Source organism: Saimiri boliviensis, chromosome X (genome assembly GCF_048565385.1).
Source record: "Saimiri boliviensis isolate mSaiBol1 chromosome X, mSaiBol1.pri, whole genome shotgun sequence".
Lineage (NCBI taxonomy): Eukaryota > Metazoa > Chordata > Mammalia > Primates > Cebidae > Saimiri > Saimiri boliviensis.
The window spans coordinates 19,905,277-19,918,716 of NC_133470.1; the positions used below are offsets into that span (position 1 = coordinate 19,905,277).

At 39.9% G+C, this 13,440-nt stretch overlaps 1 protein-coding gene and 1 long non-coding RNA gene across 4 annotated transcripts in view; one reads left to right on the forward strand and one right to left on the reverse strand.

Annotated features, from left to right (window-relative positions):
• LOC141582777 (uncharacterized) overlaps positions 1–13,440 on the reverse strand; it is a 1,185,669-nt gene that overhangs the window by 820,382 nt on the left and 351,847 nt on the right. The window lies entirely within an intron of this gene.
• Positions 11,296–13,358, forward strand: LOC120366593 (putative ATP-dependent RNA helicase DDX53). The gene has a single exon (XM_039475609.2). It carries the CDS (start codon positions 11,460–11,462, stop codon positions 13,356–13,358), a length of 1,899 nt encoding a protein of 632 aa, XP_039331543.2. The 5' UTR covers positions 11,296–11,459.

Sequence of the window (13,440 nt, forward strand, 5' to 3'; positions counted from 1 at the left end):
CTTCTTTGAGTTTATTTTGCTATTTTTAAATAGTTCCTTGAGATAGTAAATTAGATAGTTGATTTGAGACTTTTTCTCACTGTAATATGACCATTTAGTACCATAAATTTCCCTCTCCACACTGGAATAAGTGTAACCCACAAATTTTGAAATGCTGCATTATCATCTCTAATCTATATTTTTTTAAGTTTATTTTGAAAACTCCTTTTATGGACCACAGATTATTTAGAAGTATTTTTCTTTAATTTCCAAATGCTTAGATATTTTTCTGTTATCTCCCTGGTTTTGATTTCTAGGTCTGCTAGTAACAAATTCTCTTAGTTTCCCCTCATCTAAGAATACCTAATCTCATTTTTATTTCTGAAGCTATGTTCTCTGGATATAGAATTCTAAATTGGCAGTTCTTTCCTTTCAGTACTTGAAAAATATTAAACCACTTCCTTCTGGCCTCTGTGGCTTCTGATCAGAAATCTACTATTATTTGAATCCCTCTTCCCCTATAGATAATATATCATTACTCTCCAGTTATTTCTTTTTTTTATTATTGCATTTTAGGTTTTGGGGTACATGTGAAGAACATGCAAGATTGTTGCATAGGTACACACATGGCAGTGTGGTTTGCTGCCTTCCTTCCCCTCACCTGTATCTGTCATTTCTCCCCATGCTATCTCTTCCCACCTCCCCACCCCCCCGTCCCTCCCCCATTTCCCCCCAACGGACCCCTCCCTGTGTCCATGTGTTCTCATTGTTCAACACCCGCCTATGAGTGAGAACATGCGGTGTTTGATTTTCTGCTCTTGTGTCAGTTTGCTGAGAATGATGGTTTCCAGGTTCATCCATGTCCCTACAAAGGACACAAACTCATCGTTTTTGATGGCTGCATAATATTCCATGGTGTATATGTACCACATTTTCCCTACCCAGTCTATCATCGATGGGCATTTGGGTTGGTTCCAGGTCTTTGCTATTGTAAACAGTGCTGCAATGAACATTCGTGTGCATGTGTTCTTATAGTAGAATGATTTATAATCCTTTGGATATATACCCAGTAATGGGATTGCTGGGTCAAATGGGATTTCTATTTTTAGGTCATTGTCTCTCCAGTTATTTTAAGTAATTTTTCTTTGTCTTCAGATCACAGATATTTGATTATGATGTGTCACGCATTTCTTTGGGTTTATTGTGTTTGGGCTTTGCTCATTTTCTTGAATTTGCAGGTTTATACATTTCATGAAATTGTGAGAATTTCAGTTATCAGTCCTTGAATATTTGTTTGTACCCATACTCTTTCTCCTCTCCTGGAATTCTAATAACATGAATGTTAGACTTTTTATTACTATACACAGGCCCCTGAGGCTTTCTTAACTTTTTCATTCTATTTTTTTTTTTCTGTTGTCGAGATTTGGTAATTTTTTAATTTAATGTTCTATCTTCAAGTTCATTTCTTTGTTCCTCTCTCATTTTCATTCTTTTATTAAGCTCATGTAGTAAGTTTATTTCAATTATTAATGTTTCCAGTTCTAAACTTTCTACTTAGTTCTTCTTTGTATCTAAGACTTTTTGCTAAGACTTCTTGCTAAGACTTTCTTTTTCCTTGTTCATTTCAAGCATGATCATAATTGCTCATTGAATAATTTTTTTATGATAGCTGCTTTAAATCCTTTTGAGATAATACCAATGTCTGTTTATTCTAAGTGTTGGAATTTATTAATGGCATTTTCTCATTCAAGTCGAGATTTTCCTGATTCTTGATATGCTGGATGATTTTCAGTTCTGCCTTAGTCATTTGATATATTATATTATGAGACTTTGGGTCTTATTTAAATCTTCTATTTTATCAGGACTCCACTGACACTACATTGGTAAGGAAAGTTGGGCTGAGCCACATTACTTTTAGGCAGGTGTAGAAGTCCAAGCTCCTCATTCAGCCTTCACCTATACTGTGGAAAGAATGAGACATGCCTCATTTCTGCTGGGTGAGGGTGGAAATCCAGGCCCCCCATGTGATTTCTACTGACATGGTGGTGTGAGGGTAGAGAGAGGCACCTTGTTATCTCTGTGAAGTACTAAAAATCTACTTTCTCCACTTGGTCTCCTTGATCTCCTTGGACACTATCCAGTGAGAGAAGTAGGAGCGGCATCTCATTACCAATAGAGGAAGGTGGAAATTTAGGCCCCTCTACTGCTTGGCGTTTGCTGATGGGGACAGGAAAGTAGTTTTGCTTTTCTGTTTTCTGCGATGGCAAGTAGGGGAGTTATTGTCAAAGTTTTCTCTCTTGCTAGGCTGCTTCTTTCCTGGACCTTTGGCTTAAAATAACAAGTTTTTCTTGGGAATTAAAAGGGATTTTTGGCTATTCATGTAGGTGTTGCTGGGTGGCAGGATTCTCCAGCACCAAGTCCAGTATATATGGATGGCACAAAGAAAACCCATGGAATTTATTATTGTGTCATTCCTCAAGTCCCAAAGTCCTAGCTAGTTTGCATTCTTCTCTTCAGATTTCAGCATCTTGAGTTTATATTATATCTATGTACAATATTTTAGTTACTGTTAGCAGGCAAAGTAGGGAGAAATAGGTTTATGCCATACTGCCCAGAATCAGAAGTTTCCTCTTCTTGTTTTTAAAAACTGTGGTTACTAGAAAATAAATTGCATTTCTGACTCACATCATATTTCTATTGGACAGAGCAATGTGTAGGTCTTAGCCTTCTCACTTGCAAATCAAAGCCTTAGAAGAGATACTCACCAAAATTGATCCTTTATACCCCTACAATCCCATGATTTTAAGAATTGTTCTCACATGGACACAGGGAGGGGAGCACTACACACTGGGGTCTGTTGGGGAGAAATGGGGGAGGGGCGGGGGGGTGGGGAGGTGGGAAGAGATAGCATGGGGAGAAATGACAGATACAGGTGAGGGGACGGAAGGCAGCAAAGCACACTGCCATGTGTGTACCTATGCAACAATCTTGCATGTTCATCACATGTACCCCAAAACCTAAAATGCAATAAAAAAAAAAAGAATTGTTGTTTGACTTATTTATATAATGCAAAATGATACAGATAATATTGTTTCTCTTTCTACTTACCTACATCATAGTTACCAGAAATGAAATAGTTCTGGAAACCCCTTCAAATGTTTCAAAATAGGGAAAGGTTATTATTATTTTTAAAATGAATGCCAATATGTTAATATTTCTGTAGGAAGTAGTTGGTAAGCAATAATTTCTCTAAAGGGGCTTATTGCAGGTGCTAATCAGCTTACACACTTTTTACTGTCTGTGCTGAAAAATGAATTACTTCAGTAGCCTCACTTCTTCATATACCTAAACAATGCATATCCCTACTCTGTGGAGAATAAACTAAATCTGATAGAGAAAGGTTTAATGCATAGCTAAAGACAGCACTATAACCTCCTTGAAAGAACTCAGCACTCTCCTCCCTCCTTTTAAACAGACTTTCCTTTTCTGAAACTGCTAATGATTGGTTCTTGTATCCCTGTGATTCTTTCATCGTATATTCTCCCACATATTTCCAAAGACTATTAAAGTTCATTTTCTTCCAACATTCATAAGTAATTTTCCTGAAATTTACTGGATCCTTACCAGAACAATTCCAATAATCTGTTCCCAAAAGTCCTGTTTTCTCGAAGCCTTGTTTAAAATTAAGACAGTGCCTTTGTGCTTCAGGTACAAGATATATAAAGTTCTCACTCCATCACTACAAAGTTCCCTGGTGGTCTAATCATCTGGCAATGAAATTGTTTCCCTTAAAGTATGTTTCCCCATCATTCCACAAAAAGGGCATTCTTTATTATTATTATTATTATTATTATTATTATTATTATTATTTTAAATGGAGTCACTCACTCTGTTGCCCAGGCTGGAGAGCAGTGGTGTGATCTCAGCTCCATCTCCTGGGTTCAAGTTATTCTCCTGCTTCAGCCCCCTGAGTAGCTGGGATTACAGGTACACACTACCACGCCTGACTAATTCTTGTATTTTTCGTAGAGATGAGTTTTTGCCATGTTGGTGAGGCTAGTCTTGAACTCCTGACCCCAAGCAATCTGCTCTCCTTGGCCTCCCAAAGTGCTGGGATTATAGGCATGAGCCACCATGCTGGGCCAAAAAGGGCATTCTTGAAGGTCACTGATGACTTTCCTCTCCAAAACTCAGTAGTCTACTTACCTCCTGTCCTTTGGAAGAATTTTATATTGTCCACCAAACCTCCTCGACAAGTTCTCCTGCCTTATTTCCTATAATATAGCCTCGCTCTTCATCTAACTTCCTGTTTCTCTCTTCTCATTATCTAATCGTATGAAGTCTCTAGTTCCTTTAAAATGTTCTTTACCTGTCTTTCTAACTATTTGTTAGAAGTATTCAATTCCAGTTTCAACTATAACTTCTATCCTGACTATTCTCAAATCTCTCTTCCTGTCTTCTAATCTGAACCACAGTCCGAAATCTCAAGGTTCAGTTCGCATTTTTAATTGTATGCCCCACAACAACCTAAACTGGACATGACTGAAACCAAACTCCTCTGCTTCCCCTCTGCCTTTACTATTAAATGGCTTCAAGATTCTCTGCCTCAGTAAGTCTCCAACACGGAGGAATGAGTCATCTTTAATTAACATTCTTTTTATCCTAGAATCAGGTACAAAACCAAGCACATTTTTCCCTAGAAACTAGGATTAGGCCTTGAAACTAACCATATCCATGTTTAATTTTATCAATGTTTAAAGTTATTTACCATTACTTTGCATGAACTTGGATATATTACATAACATCTCTGAGCTTCCAGGTTTTCACATGAAAAAAGGAGAAAAATATATACTATGAAGTTGTTGTGATGATTTAATGAAATAATACACTTAAAATGTTTGGCATATTGTAGAACTCAAAAAATGTTAGTTGCTTCTCAGATACCATTTTTCTGTCTGTTCCATTCCCTGAGTTCCCACTGCTAAACTGCCACACTCTGTTCAAGTCCCTCAGTCCCATGTGCTTGAAATCCTGAAAATAAAGCCTCCATTGTTCAACCCCACTTCCCTGCATTCTACTTTCTCCAAATGGATCCAATTCCCTAATTAATACCATATGACTCCTTCATTCTAAGTTTGCCACTGTTTTACCATACTAATTTGATAGTTTATTGACTGTCCTTAAGGTTCCTAAAAGTTCCCTCTCCATTTCCCTGACCCAAACCATCCTTCTCCATTTCCCCTTTCTCCTTAACCTGAATTTTCTCTCCTAGTCCTCCAGCCTGCCCTGATTTCTTCGCAAAGGCCACATTGTTCTTTCCCCTGAAACTTTAACATCCTTCTATCTCTAATTTCATACTTCCTACAGTATCATATCAGACCTACTTCCCTTATAGGTCTTTGAATCAACTGTCCAGCCTCTCCAGCCTCCCTTCAGTCCTTCTTGCCGGCAACCATGATTCATACCTAATAGCATTCTAATTTGTGTTTGTTTGCAAATTGTCTTAGACCAGTCAGGCTGCTACGAGAAAATATCATAAACTGGATGGCCTACAAACAACAGGAACTTATTTCTCACAGCTCTGAGCCTGGGAAGTCCAACGTCAAGTTACCTGCAGACTTGGTGTCTGGTAAGGGCCTGCTTCCTGGTTCATAGATGGCAGCCTTTTCATTGTGACCTCACATTGCAAAATGGCATGGGGTTTCTCTCAGGCCTGTTTTATAAGGGTAAGCTAATCCCATTCACAAGAGCTGTACTTCCACGACCTAGTGACTTTCCAAAGGCCCTATCTGCTAACACCACCACCTTTGGGGTTAGGATTTCAACATATAAACTTCAGGGGAACAAAAACATTCAAACCGCATTTAATGTTCTAGAGCAGTTCTTACAAGCACTACAGTTTCAGATATAACAATAATATTTCAAAGCCCAATTAGGCTACTGGGCATTAGATTTACATTCTTTCTAGCCCTAGGGGAGACCCTTAAAAATAATTTGCAATCCTTATTTCACTTTTAAAAGTATATTTTACAAAAGATAACAGGGCATAAAGTTAGAATAAAAAAGTTTAAATTGACCGAATTTAGATTTGGGTAAAAAAAAAATTATTATTCCTATTTTTTTTTTTTCATTTTGATATGGTCCAGAGGAAACTGTCAGGAAAATCCTTGGACAGGGAATCTCCATAGTTGTCTCTCTATACATACAGTTTCTGTAACAGGGATAATTGATACTTGGAGAGTTCCTACTATGAACCAAGTAGTATAACTTTGTGTGTGTGTATGAGACAGGTACTAGTATGCCATTCTACAGATAGCAAAACTAAGACATAAGAATTTTGGAATTTTCTCAAGGACTGACAGTTAACAAATGGTGAAAGTGATATCTGAGCCCAGTTATTCAAGGTCCAGTGTTCTCGACTGCTAACTACACCACACTGCTGCTACTGCTTTAGACTCTGTGGTATGAGTATGATTTTGTGCACAAAATAAACACACAATAGGTACAATGATAACAGCAGCTTTTGCCATAATATAGCACATCTATTGAACAGAATAATGGCCAGATATATATCATTCCAAGAAGACTATTTCTATAAAGAGTATTTATAAATTATAAAGTGCTGTACAGATGCAAAACCAACTGTAGTTATTATAATCAACAATGCTAACTGGAATTCCATAAGTCAACTTTGCCTAAGACCATCACAGCAGACTTACTAAACACTATCCATATCATTTCTAAGGGAGTCCCATATATGAAACTATTTTAAGCCAGCAATATTAACTTATCTTTAAGAGAGTTTTGTAGAAATCAGAGTGATTGAAAATTGGCTCAATTCACTGCCTGCAATATTTCACTCTCTTACTGTTGCCTCTAAGATTATAGGGACTTCCCTAAGCAAAGTGGTAGAAACCTTCGTTTTTTTTCTTCTTTGGGGGAAATTTTTTACATCCCCACTACCAGAAGTTCGACTCTTCATCTTTGCCTCTCTCGGCCCTAGAATCTTTAGCCAGCCGCTACACTAAAAAGCATCTAACTGACAAATCCACATTTTTTGTGCTTTGTTTTTCCAGAGCACGTTAATAACATACCAAGCCATAAGCAACAAGGGTACATATTTAGTGGGAATATTTCAGATACACTAAATAAGCCCACTGTAGAGATACTTGGAGCAAAGAATATTACACTGATGGCCCTTAATTTAGCTGACAAACATTTTTTCCAACTGATGAGGCCAATCGTAAATGGTAATGAATCATCCTGAAGGCACAATCCCTCTCAGTATCTTCAATATGCACAAGTCTTCTATCAGTTCTGTGTCATCACAGTAATTCACCACAGTGAGTTCCACTATAAAGTGCACTGCTCTCTACTCAAATTTTATAACTACCCCTCTCCCAACAATATGACTTTTCTTCAGTTCACTTTCATGGCTTCTTCTATTCTTCCGTATCAACCACATAAAGCAAGAATAGAAGCAAGTCACTTCATAGTAAAGGAGTAATGTCCTCTACCATGTTCGTGACTGTCTACAAGTCAAGAAATGGTTCTGGCCGGGCGCGGTGGCTCAAGCCTGTAATCCCAGCACTTTGGGAGGCCGAGGCGGGTGGATCACGAGGTCGAGAGATCGAGACCATCCTGGTCAACATGGTGAAACCCCGTCTCTACTAAAAATACAAAAAATTAGCTGGGCATGGTGGCGCGTGCCTGTAATCCCAGCTACTCAGAAGGCTGAGGCAGGAGAATTGCCTGAACCCAGGAGGTGGAGGTTGCAGTGAGCCGAGATTGCGCCATTGCACTCCAGCCTGGGTAACAAGAGTGAAACTCCATCTCAAAAACAAATGGTTCTAGATTTATACTCTCAACAATTCCATGAGTACCGTTGGTCAATTCCAGAAAGAATTTGGAACCTCAATTTTACTTTCTCTGTAATAAGGGAGAAAACAAAATGATCTCTGATGTACCCAACACCTATCGAATTTTATGGTTCTGTAATATTAAGTATTATTCAAAGTAAAGATGGAGGCATAAAGACAGAGAAACATAATACATTCTTCAAGGGATAAAAGCCACATGTAACTAGACAAATCCCCTTTTAATATAGTTCATAAACTAGAAGACACTGAAAATGCCTTAAAATTCCTAATATAACTCATGGAGAAGTATGGAGGAGTTGTAATGCGACTTGATCAGAATACATCTGCTTGAATAACCAGAGGGGGGAAAAAAACACATGGTTAGGTAATTTGTATTTATCCAGAGCGGTGTTTTCTAAATTACATTCCAAAGAACGTTATTAATTGTATAAAATAAATAATAAGGATTGCATTTAAATGGTGACTGAGCCCTTGAGGGTTGTCTGGACTTAGTGGCTCATTTCCATAAAAGAGAGCATAGAAAAGGAGAAATAATAATTTTACAGTGTGTGAGACCTGAATAACATGAAATATCCAAGGGACAGAGGTTGACATTACCAAAGATGGGCCACACTGACATCAGGTACCTATCTCCCCAATATGATGTGATGAGACGGGCTCTTCACCTCTGTGATTTTTTTTTTCCCCAAAAGCCCATAACCTCAGTCTAATCTTGAGAAGTTACATCAAGCATACCTTCTGAAGGATATTCTACAAAATTCCTGATCATTACTCTTCAAAACTGGAAAGATTATGAAAAATAAGAAAAAAACTGAGAAACTCTCACAAACCATGCATAATGAAATGTAGTATAGTGTCTTGGAATAGATCTTGAAACAGAAAAATACATTAATGGAAAACTGTAGTATAAAGTCTGGAATTTAGTTAATGGTAACACACCACTAGTGTTTTCTCATATTTGACAAATGTATCATGATAATGTGATATGATAAGATTAGAGGAAACTGAAACTGGCTGAGGCTATATGGGAACCTCTCTGTATTACTTCCGTAACTGTTCTGTACATCTAAAATTATTCCAAATAAACAGCTTATTTAAATAATTGATGAGGATATCCATCGGCAAATTTGTTTAGGAAACTTTGGATTAAACAATTGATTTTTCTCAATGTCTATAGTTATCATAGCTGCTGGAATATCCAATAAGTATTGTGACTTTAACAGAGAATAGACGATGCTGTGTTTCCCAAATGTATTTGACCAGAAATATTTTTCTTCAAATAGCATCTTTTAGAAAAAGTACTGACACAGAGAAGTTTTCTCCCAATGCGTCACAGATTTCTGTCGTATAGTAGACCATGATCAAATTTTAATCAGTGACTGACTGAAGAGAGAAAGATGCTATGGACATTGAATTGGCAGAAGACGTGAAACTAGAGGCCAATGTGATGGATGAGAGAATAATCATTAAAATTATATTTAACAGACTTATCAGTAGACCAAACTTAAAAAGGTAACTATAAAAGGATACATATACAGTCTTCCTTTAGGTAAGCAAATTTAAAAAACAAACAAACAAACAAACAAACAAAAAAAAACTGAGTAAGTAAGAGAAGCAAGAACTTAAATGCCTATCATGTTACTGCGAGCCACTTTGTGCCTCAGGAGTTCTCAGGTCAAATTAGAATTGTCATTCTCAGTCAAGATGCCCTAATAGTAGTAGTAAGGCCATTTCTGCAGATTGTTTGCTTGTTATTTTTTATTTCTTTGTGTGCTTGTTAGTTCTTTGTGCTACACTGTAAATGGTCCTCAATGAACCATTTCCAGTGGAGAGGGAATAGGATGACGTGTGTCTTGGAAACCATGTCATAGCAAGAAATGTCGAAGGAACTGGGAATGTTGCCCTGGTGCACAGAAACCTTTGACAGAGTCCAGGCAAAGTGGCTCACACCTGTGATCCCAGCATTTTGGGAGGCCGAGGCAGGTGGATCACCTGAGGGTCAGGAGTTTGAGACCAGCCTGGCCAACATGGTAAAAAGCCCGTCTCTACTAAAAATACAAAAAATTAGCCAGGTGTGGTGGCAGGTGCTTGTAATCTCAGCTACTCAGGAGGCTGACGCAGGAGAATCACTTGAACCCCGGAGGCGGTGGTTGCAGTGAGCCAAGATGGCGCTATCGCACTCCAGCCTGGCCAACAAGAGTGAAACTCCATCTCAAAAAAAAAAGAAAGAAAAGAAAAGAAACCTTTGACAGGTCCTTAAGTACACAAGGCTACAGAAGAATCAAGCCTATTCTGTATAACTTCAGAAGTCTGAAGAAGGACTTAAGGGCAAGAAGCCGCACATCTGGGTTCAAAAATACTTCTGTGACCATTAAACACCTTCATAATGGAATGGATGTTCTTGAAATGAAGAGAGCTCCCTGACTCTGAGTCTGTCTAAATAGAAGCTGGATGTCCCTCAGTCCAGACTGCTGCTGGAATGTCTTCTACGTGTACCTAATAAATGAGTTCTACATGGCCTTCCAGTGCTAGGGTCTCAGAATCTATCAAACCACAGGGAAGGAAAAAAATGAAGAGGCACTGAGAAAAGTCACAAACCATTGAAAACAGCCCCTGAAGTACCTCAGGCAGCACTCTACCTCTCTTCTAACCATCACCCCTAGAGTGTGCACCTAAGAGATTTCTGATTAGTGTAATTTAGGACTAGTGGCTCAAGCCTGTAATCCCAGCACTTTGGGAGACCGAGGCGGGTGGATCACGAGGTCAAGAGATCAAGACCATCCTGGTCAACAAGGTGAAACCCCGTCTCTACTAAAAATGCAAAAATTAGCTGGGCATGGTGGCGCACGCCTGTAATCCCAGCTACTCGGGAGGCTGAGGCAGGAGAATTGCCTGAAGCCAGGAGGCGGAGGTTGCGGTGAGCCGAGACCGCGCCATTGCTCTCCAGCCTGGGTAACAAGAGCGAAACTCCGTCTCAAAAAATAAATAAATAAATAAAAAAGGCCAGTTTCCACTAGAGGACAGGGAAGTGATGGATTTATCTTGACAAAGTATTGTATTCACTCCAGAAGAAATCTGCCAAAATAAATAGACTCACAGACATATTAATAAGTAAATTTTCTTCTTTAAATCCACTACTTTTTTTCTCTTAGAGAAATAAATGCCTTATCTAAAGGACAATGTGTATACGGTATACATGTTTAAGGCCTGCTTCAAGGCTGCTCTCAAGCTGAGCCAGAACTATCACGAGAAGAGTGACAAGGGTAGCCAGGACACAGAACTTACAGCTGCGCTTACTCTTACGGTGCCGGCAGGGTCAGCCCCGGAGAGTGAGTGCCTCTTTAAATTTGCGTCACAGACGCCTGCTGACCTCACCCCAGTCCCGGCCCTGTGATTGGTCAGGCCGTCGAAGCCTCACCCCTGCACGTCAAACACTGGTTCCGTAGGGAACGGCTGCGTACCACGTCTACCACCCGGAAATAATCACCGCCGCCATCGTTGCTGCAGAGGGCAACGGAGAAGCGGCCGCAGACCTGCCTTCCCAACCTTCCCAACCGTATGTAGGCGAAAAGCCAGTGCTGATACTCCCGCGATCCCACAATGTCCCACCGGGCCCCAGGGTGCAAGAGGGCGCAGTCTAATTCAAGAGATCTTGGGGCCTGCTGGGATGGCGGCAGAGGCGGCAGAGGCAGGGGCTGGAGCGGCCCCTCAGGCCCTCGGGGACCTAGAGCAGCTGGCTCCGGTGAACCACCACTGAGCTTTAAGATAAAGAACGATATGGTTGGTGCGGTAATTGGTCGCTGCGGATACAAAATAAAATCCCTAGAACAGTCAACAAACACCTCAATACACATCGTAAAGGGGGCATCTGAAGCAGAAGTAAACATTTTTGGTAACAGGGAAATGAAAGCAAACGCCAAAGCAGCCATAGAGACTCTTATTAGAAAACAAGAAAGCTACACCTCAGAATCCAGCGTTACTAATGCTGCATCCCAACCCCCTATTGGAAGAAATGGACGCAGAAATGACAGTGTTAGAGAAGCGCGGCCATCGTTAGATTGGGATCGAATTAGGGCAGTCCGCCTGGAGAGGGAAAGGAGCAAATGGGCAGATCTACCACCAATTAAGAAAAACTTTTACATAGAATCCAAGGCAACAAGCTCCATGTCTGAAATGCAGGTGATTAAATGGAGAAAGGAAAATTGCGATGTAACGTGTGATGACTTGAAAAACGGTGAAAAGCGTGTCATCCCCAAACCCGCTTGTACGTTTGAAGACGCTTTTCGGCAACACCCTGATCTTTTGAAAAGCATACGAAGGGCAGGATTTACAAAGCCAACACCAGTTCAATCCCAAGCATGGCCAATTATTCTACAAGGAATAGATCTTATAGGAATTGCGCAAACTGGAACGGGGAAAACGTTGTCCTATTTAATGCCTGGGTTTATTCATCTTGATTCTCAACCAATAGCTAGAGAGCAAAGGAATGGTCCTGGGATGCTGGTTCTTACACCCACTAGAGAGTTGGCTCTTCGGGTGAAAGCTGAATGTTCAAAGTACTCATATGAAGGTCTTAAAAGCATCTGCATATATGGTGGTCGAAACAGACAAGAGCAAATAGAAGACATTAGGAAAGGTGTGGATATCATTGTCGCCACTCCTGGGAGGCTGAATTACCTACAGATGAATAACTCTGTCAGCCTAAGAAGCGTAACCTACTTAGTTATGGATGAGGCAGATAAAATGCTGGATATGGGATTTGAACCCCAGATAATGAAGATTTTATTGGATGTGCGCCCAGACCGGCAGACTGTCATGACAAGTGCAGCTTGGCCAGATACCGTTCATCGACTGGCACGTTCTTATTTGAAAGATCCTATGATGGTTTATCTTGGTACTCTGAATCTCACTACCGCAAATGCAGTGAAGCAAAATATAATCGTTACCACAGAAAAAGGAAAACGAGCTTTCGTCCAAGAATTCATAGAGAACCTGACGCCAAACGACAAAGTCATCATGTTTGTCAGCCGAAAATGTATTGCTGATGACTTATCGAGCGACTTCAATATCCTAGGCGTATCTGCAGAAGCACTGCATGGCAACAGAGATCAGAGTGACCGAGAACGAGCATTTGAGGACTTTGAAAGTGGAAACATAAAGCTACTGCTTGCAACCGATTTAACTGATTTAACAGCCAGAGGCCTTGATGTTAATGATGTCACACATGTCTATAATTACGATTTCCCACTGAATGTAGAAGAATACATCCACAGAGTAGGGCGCACTGGACAGGCAGGAAGGACGGGCACATCAGTTTCTCTCATCACTCAGAGAGATTCGAAAATGGCTAGTGAATTGATTAAAATTCTGGAAAGGGAAAATCAGAGTGTTCCAGAAGATCTGGTACTAATGGCTGAGGAATACAAGTTAAATCAACAAAAGAGAGACACAGAGAAACAACCAAGAAAACCTGGACAAAGACGCAAGGAGTTTTATTGATGTTTAAGTTGCAAAGTTGTACCAGGCTACTAGAAGATTCCAGGCATGTTAATGTTATGCAGTATTGAATACACATAAGGAA

Excerpts from the sequence above, each read along its gene's own strand:
- LOC120366593 (XM_039475609.2), top strand. The coding sequence starts at position 11,460 with ATGTCCCACCGGGCCCCAGGGTGCAAGAGGGCGCAGTCTAATTCAAGA.